The sequence below is a fragment of the Apteryx rowi genome, unplaced genomic scaffold, assembly GCF_003343035.1.
Source record: "Apteryx rowi isolate R43461 unplaced genomic scaffold, aptRow1 scaffold_55, whole genome shotgun sequence".
In the NCBI taxonomy this organism is placed as follows: Eukaryota; Metazoa; Chordata; class Aves; order Apterygiformes; family Apterygidae; genus Apteryx; species Apteryx rowi.
This window is the reverse complement of record NW_020450816.1, coordinates 2,273,273-2,280,352: the sequence shown is the minus strand read 5'-3', so window position 1 is coordinate 2,280,352 and position 7,080 is coordinate 2,273,273. Positions and strand designations below refer to the sequence as shown.

At 39.7% G+C, this 7,080-nt stretch overlaps 1 protein-coding gene across 1 annotated transcript in view; it reads right to left on the bottom strand.

Annotated features, from left to right (window-relative positions):
* Nucleotides 1–1,074: 1,074 nt before the first annotated feature.
* Nucleotides 1,075–7,080, bottom strand: part of SPATA5 (spermatogenesis associated 5) — a 227,248-nt gene continuing 221,242 nt past the window's right edge. The window contains exon 15 of the mRNA XM_026081410.1: nucleotides 1,075–1,136. Within this exon, the coding sequence (XP_025937195.1) occupies nucleotides 1,104–1,136 (33 nt within the window). The 3' untranslated portion in view covers nucleotides 1,075–1,103. The remainder of the gene's footprint in view (nucleotides 1,137–7,080) is intronic.

Here is a 7,080-nt window from a genome sequence, read left to right as displayed (position 1 = left end):
CGGCACCCGCCTCCGGAGGCACGTGCTCAAAATGGGACTCGTGTCCCTAGCCCGGGAGCGCGGCTGCAGGAAAAGTTTATGACGTGTCTTCGAAATGCCTCCTACCTTTCTCACGGATAAGGTGAACTCCTGCCTGGTCGCCGCTGCCGTTTTTCACGTGCCGGTGCCCCCCGCCGGCGGCCTGTCACAGCTCGGCCCTCCACCTGCCCCGCGCCGCCGGGGCGCCCCACCTGCAGCCCCGCAGCCGCCAGCGCCCCGCCGCTCCCGGCCAGCAGGGGGAGCGCAGAAGAGCGGGTCTCCACACGTCCTGCCCGAGAGCGTGGCCCGGGCCTGGGGACAAGCGGTCTTCCCCAGTGCTCTGGAGCAATTTGGGGGACACGCTAAATGTCGGTCTGAAAAACTGCAGGCCCAGTAAAGAGAGATTATTTCTTTCGATCAACCTTCAAATGCTGTGCAGGGACAAGATTAGAAGTTGTAAATACAGACCCCATGGAAAGGGATTCAATGAGACATTTCGTTTTTGACTGAAACATACAGCAACATCTTTTATAAAGATTTTACAGTTTCAGAAACGATGTTTTCCTCTAATGCAACTTAACCATTTTAGAGAGATCCCTGCACACGTCCATGCGCACGCACGCACGCACGCACACACACACACGCATCCCTTTCTTAAGGACAGTAGGCCCCATCTGCATGAATGACAGAATACGACATTGCACAGGCAAATGTAGAAAGAATGCATTTATTTCTAGATACTAGTTGTCAGAAGATTGTATTGGTGGGGCTAAAGTCCTACCGTGCTCCTCTGGTAATGTTACAGGGAGGTATTTGTGTGTGTTTTAACTTCATCGTCTTTCAGGCAGGGTATAGTCAGATGTAATAGCTATTAGTTTATATTCATAAATTTTTTTGCTTCTTTCAACCTATGAAAGGAATAGCTGAGGACTTCACAAAGCATTTATCCTCATAATCCTGCCATTAGATAGGAAAGTGCTCTTCCTACTATGTTATAGATGAGTATTGAAGCACAGAGAGATGATTACAACTTACCCTGTTATCTTTTCATACTGCCTTACCAGATGGGGATCCACAAGGTTCCATCACAATTTCATCAGTGCATTTCTGTAATGATGCTGAAGAAAGCATAGTAATGTTTTCAAAGCCATTATTTTTGTGGCTAAATATTATCTCTACTCTTTTTTTTTTTTTTTTGAGTGACTAAAGCATTTTAAAAGGCAACTAAAAGAACATGGAAAATTATATAAAAAAGAAATCAACATTTTGAGAATTATGTCATAACAACATGTAATGAACTGGAACACTTAAGATTTCTAGTAGTTGGCTAAACATCCCTGAAGTCCCAAGTTTATCTGAAACATTCTAACTGGCTTTTTCAAGTCTTTTTTAGGAAAATAATATTCTTACATCTTCCCTCCCCCCAAAAATATATATATTAAGAATACCTGAAATTGCATAGCAGGAACATTCGTCCAAAAACAAATAACTTGTACAAACAAGAAAATACCAGTACAAAAGTATTTTTCTGTAACATATTCTGTCCACCCAGATCACACTCACTGATGTATTTTTTTTCATTAATCCTTAGCAGGATTGGTAAGAAAATAAACAAACTTTTTTTTTATTTCTGTCATTACAAAAAAATTGATCTCAGCCATACATTTCTCCATGAAATAAAATCATTATGCATTAACTGTTATATCATGGATATCACTAACATTTCTAAGTTTTAATTAACAGACTGCTGATATAGACAAACCATAAATACCGTCTTCCAATTACAGAGGCTCAAGTGACAAACATCAGCATAAAAATCTTTGGCATGGTCATAAAAATATCCCAATTCATCATTAATATTGCTAAGGGAATTAGAAAATGTTGCTTACGAAAAGTATTCTCAGAAACACTGCAAGCAGAAGGCACAAAAACATTTTCAGTGAAGCCTTTCTAAATATTTTGGAAACTTTCACCACTCAGATTAACAAAAATTCCTAATGCTGAAGAGCAGTGCTTACCAGTGCAACTCTATCTTCTCCAGCTACATTTTAGAGTTCTTTCAGAAAAAAAACTCTAGTTTGAAGGAACACAAAACGAAAGAAGCAACATTTAAGTAGGTGTGCTACATACAATAATTCTTGCAGCAACATTAAGAACAGAAGTGTCAGAGCCAGTAGCAGGTAAATTTTAGGTAAGAAAGCCATTCAGGCTAGTGGGGCCCTGCTGTATTGCTGAGTATATTCACATTTAGCAACTGACTGTCTTCTCACAGAAGTCAGTATCTATTTTGCCTATGATAGTTCTGTAAGGACATTGCTTAACACCTTTTCTTTTCATCTCTGAAGCAGGTACTACCTTAAAAATATGCCAAGCATAACAGCTTGATTTTATATACACAAAGACAGGCTTAAATGGGTCAGTAAAATAATCAAGAATACTGGCAGCAGTTTATTATCACTTGGCACCAGAATTAACGCTTCACTGAAATAAGTAAGGCAAAACCCTACAGCTATATCAGAAGGCTCTCCACAGACTCAGGCAAGCACGCCTGCACCTCATGCAAGTCATCATATTAGATTTTCTTGGAAATGATAGCAATGAGAAGCTTCTGTTATAAAAAGAAGAGGTGAAACTCTGGATCCCACTGATGATGAAGGAAGTCAAGAGAGACCAGCCTTCTATCCCCAAAGTTAAACCTTTGTGAAGAACCTCCCAGAGCTAGGTTCAAGAGACTGAATGATGGCTGATAGTCACAGTTCAGTTCGCAGTTCACAGTCCCCCTTCCCCCTTTTACTTTGGGGATTGTATACTGGAGATAATCTGCACCTTCTGCAGTCTTATGCTACTTCTCCCTTGTGCAAGCTTAAGAGTGCCAAAACACACATTGTACAGAATTACAGCAGTCTATGGGTTTTTTCTAATTTGCACCCTTACCTCCAGAAGCAACTTTCATCTCCAGGTCACTTGAGTGGCCTGTGTAGGTAGCAAACTGCACTTCTGTGAAGATGCATTGAATACATGGTGATCCTGCCTCTAACAGCAATGGGTAACAGTGCTTCCATGTGGCACTCCCCCTGGGAACACCACCGTATTTTCCACTAAGCGGTGTCTCCTATGCCAAGGCACAGCATACAACCCACTACAGGGGCACCTACTCAGTTGCAGACACTGGCACTCATTTGCTAAGCAGTGCAAGATGCCTTAGCCTGTGAAAAGTGGAAACTATCCTATCTATCAACACACAGTATCATTTCAGACAAAACAGGTGACAAATAGCCTATACTTGAAAAATTTGATATTTACTGTTCCCATCACTCATCTTTCCTGGTGATAACTATCTTGAGCCAACATGGCTCTGAGGAAACTCAGCAGAGAAAGTGTTTACCTTTGCGCAAGTTATTTGTCAGTTAACAACCAATCTTCACAGCTGTAACAACACTTTTAAGCTATACAAGGATTTCAAAGCACTAAGAGAAAGCACATTAGCACTTATAAATAGATACAAGTATAAACAGAATTTCCATGCCAGTCTTCTTACCTGCAGAAAGGGTAGGTCATGTATTTGTCCTACGCTATGCAGTGATAAACTTATGAAGGTGGCTGTTGCGGGAATCAGATGGAATCTGCAGCTCCTCAAATGTGTGCATGTGAGAAATTTTGATTTCGTGCAAGGTGGGACTTCGCAGGTTTTAGTGTTTGGAGGCTCAGGACCCACACTTGCTCAGAGAGCCTCAGAAATGAAATGCTGGGAGTAATATGTGTTTGTTGGAATAAGACCAGTATTATTGTGCATTTTTAACACCGGTAGGGTTTTTTTTTTACATATATATATATATGTTTGTGTGTGTCTGTGTGTATAGCTCTTAAACGTTGCTCTAATTATAAGTATTGTGGACTTTCTTATCAACTCATTAAAAATCTTGGCAGTTTTGGTTTAAGCTGTTGAGGCATGAGATGAAATAAAGCTATTCGAAAGAGCTGGATATGCCTTCCCCACAGTGTATATATGGTTGTATACCACATACATATACACTGTGGGGAAGGCATACCCTGAAAGATATACTGAATCATTTTGGGGCAAGTAAGAGAGAATGAAGGATGATGTGAGGTAATGTTTCCAGTCACACTCTCTGGTAGACAGGTTGACCTTTATCTGAGATCAAAGGGACCTACAGTAGCTGGGGATTTCTTCAGCTTCTGTGCAAAGAGTATTCTTGAAACTCTGTGAAGAAACGCAGCCATGTACAGCTACCTCTTGTTGTCAGTGCACAGGCCAGGGATAGGCACACAGGAAATTCTCCGTTGCAAATGCAATCTTGACTTTCTCTTTAGAAGATAAGATCAGTTTTTCTTAGAGGCACAAGAGAGAGTAAAAGGAAGCAGCCAAGCAAACCTCCGAGAACAAAGAGACAAACCTTGATGTGAACCTGCTCCATGAACATTTGAACGTTAAATCAAAGTACAGGGGGAAGTGTTACAGAGCTAGGGTTTTGGTCCATGCCCAAATTTAACACAAATTAAGAAGAAATGAAATTCAAAGGTTTGTACAATAAGTTCAAAGTTTGGGAACGTTTCCCTTCCCCGTCTTTTGCACCAAACCTCAGAAACCAGTGTTTTCCTTGGATAGTCCTCTTAAGCATGTCGGAGATACAGCATTCTGTGTTCATGTCAGCTATTTCTAAATCACTGAAAATTAAATTTTCTACATAGGAATTAGCAAGAAACACTGAGGTAGGCTGTAACTTAGGTAGAATCTCTATGGTTTTTTGGCCTTCCCAAGTTTTTAATGGTATCTTGCTTTTGCTATGAAGAATAGCAACAGACTGTTGTTGTCAAAATCTAAATGAATATAAATTGCTTTGAAGAAAAGCTGTATTTCTGTATCACACCTCATTCTGTAGGAAAGACAACCTATCAGCAAAGACACCTACAAGAAGCAGAACTGTTCGCTCTTCTAAGTGCAGGCCACAGCGTGTCTGGTCATTGTTAGGCAACTGATACATTCACTTTTTCCCTTCAGATATCCACAGTTATTTGCGTTCTGATAAAGTTTATTTCTTCCTCATTGAATTGTCTCTTAAGATTTCACATTTAGCTGCTCTGCTAAGCTACTGATGATGTCTTCCTTACTTTGTATTCATTTTTAACTGTTAGCAAACTAGCTAATAAATATTGCTTCATCTACCCGTATAAAAACATTGTGAAAATGAAAACTTATTGCTTAATACAAACAATCATTTATTCGTATCTATTGTGAACTAAATTATCTGCAACTTTTCTTTTTCCTGTCTTAGCACTAAGCAATCTATGAAGACATGGTTCCTTGCACAAAAAGTAGACCAGCCTCTGGTCCATTTTAATTTTCACCTATATGAGGATACTCCTGTGTTGAACTACATTGTTACAAATACGTGATCGTAGTTTTAAAGTCACTAAGGAGAAGGAAACAGGCACTATGGAGCTAAGAATAGGGCTAAGAGTAAAAGCTGTTCTTTCTTACTTACTATTTTGTAAGATTCTCAGCATAATAGTACCTGTGCACATTTCTGTGCATAGGGCAGACATACTTTATCATCTAAGACAACTTCATTAAAGAACTAACATAAACTCAAACTGAGTATTTGTCTCAAATAGTATAAAGAATTAGCAATGGTAGAGCAAGATTTTTATTTATTTATGTACAATTTTAAAAACAGACTGTCCCTCCAACAATTCGGTCTTGATTTTCTATATACAGTTGTGACAGGATGTAAGGAGAAAAAGGTGTTTCTTTCCTATTTTAGGGTATACCTGTGAGTAGTAAAGACCTTTGGAGAAGAATGCAGAGACATTAAAAGCATTGTGTGATGCTAAATATAACTATTATTAATGAGACAGTGCCAGAGATGATAGCAAAAAGACCACATCACTGCAAAGCCACATTATAAAATTATCAGACAATTAGGAGAGTAATTGGATGTCTTCTTCGACCTACCTCTTATCTGAAGACCTGATATTTGACTGAATGTTCAACATTTTGTAATATGTTTTTACCAGCTGGCTAGTCCACACATGAGATCAGATGGCTAAGCAAGCCCCAGCTCCCAAGAAGGAAGCAATATATTTGAGCCCTTAGACAGGAAAGCCCATTAATATGTCAGAGACACAAAACAAGATCACACACAGTGGAGCAGTTCTCTTTTCTCTCCTTACATGCAGATCCTTTATCAAATATGAATTGTATTTTTCAAAGGTGCTGGACCCCTGGATCATGGCATCAAATCCCACTCTCCCCTGATTTATTCTGCTGCATTTTTAGCATGCAGTTGAACTAGGAAAATCACGATATTAATGTGAATGTTATACTGATTCAGTGCGTGAAGCAGAGCTGGGTAATTTACTTTCTGCAATTGTATGAGTTTAAGCCAGTTCTCATTTTTTAAGGCCAGTAAGCCTGTTTTTCATTTTCTCTTGCTTTCTTCTACAGCTGAGTTAGGTAACAAACAAGTAGAGCTACAAAGATTCTCATAGTGGGATTAAGTACTGTAGAATTAGCTGTGTAAGTATGTGCTGAGAGCTGCGTGAAAGGAGGTGGCTGTTTTAATTATAGCTGATAAAAAACTAGCCAGAGGAAATCCACCATGACTGAATAATAGCATGGCACTTCAAAAACAACCGAGGAACAAACCTTTCCCATTTCTGTTTGAGAAGTGGCCACTCCCCGGGTGTGGGCTGCATTATCAGAGGAAGAGGGAAAGCTCTGTGCTAATTTAAATACATTGTTCTGTGTATGTTTTTATTATCTAACCACTAGTAGAGACTCAGGTATTAGTACATCTGTAGGAATGCCTACTATTTCTCAGGTTGTGCAATCTGTCACTGTCAGTTGAAGGAGGTCTCAGGAGCAGCGTTTCTAATTTGATTTGAAAATATACATGGAAACCTGAGACTGCTGTTAGCAAGAATTGATGGGGTTGGCCTAATGGACACAGTCTCTTTCGTTGTTCTGGAGAACGGTGTGTCAACAACTAAGTTTAGATTCCCTCCACAGCTGTAACAGCTACTGTAGAGAAGCTGTAACTT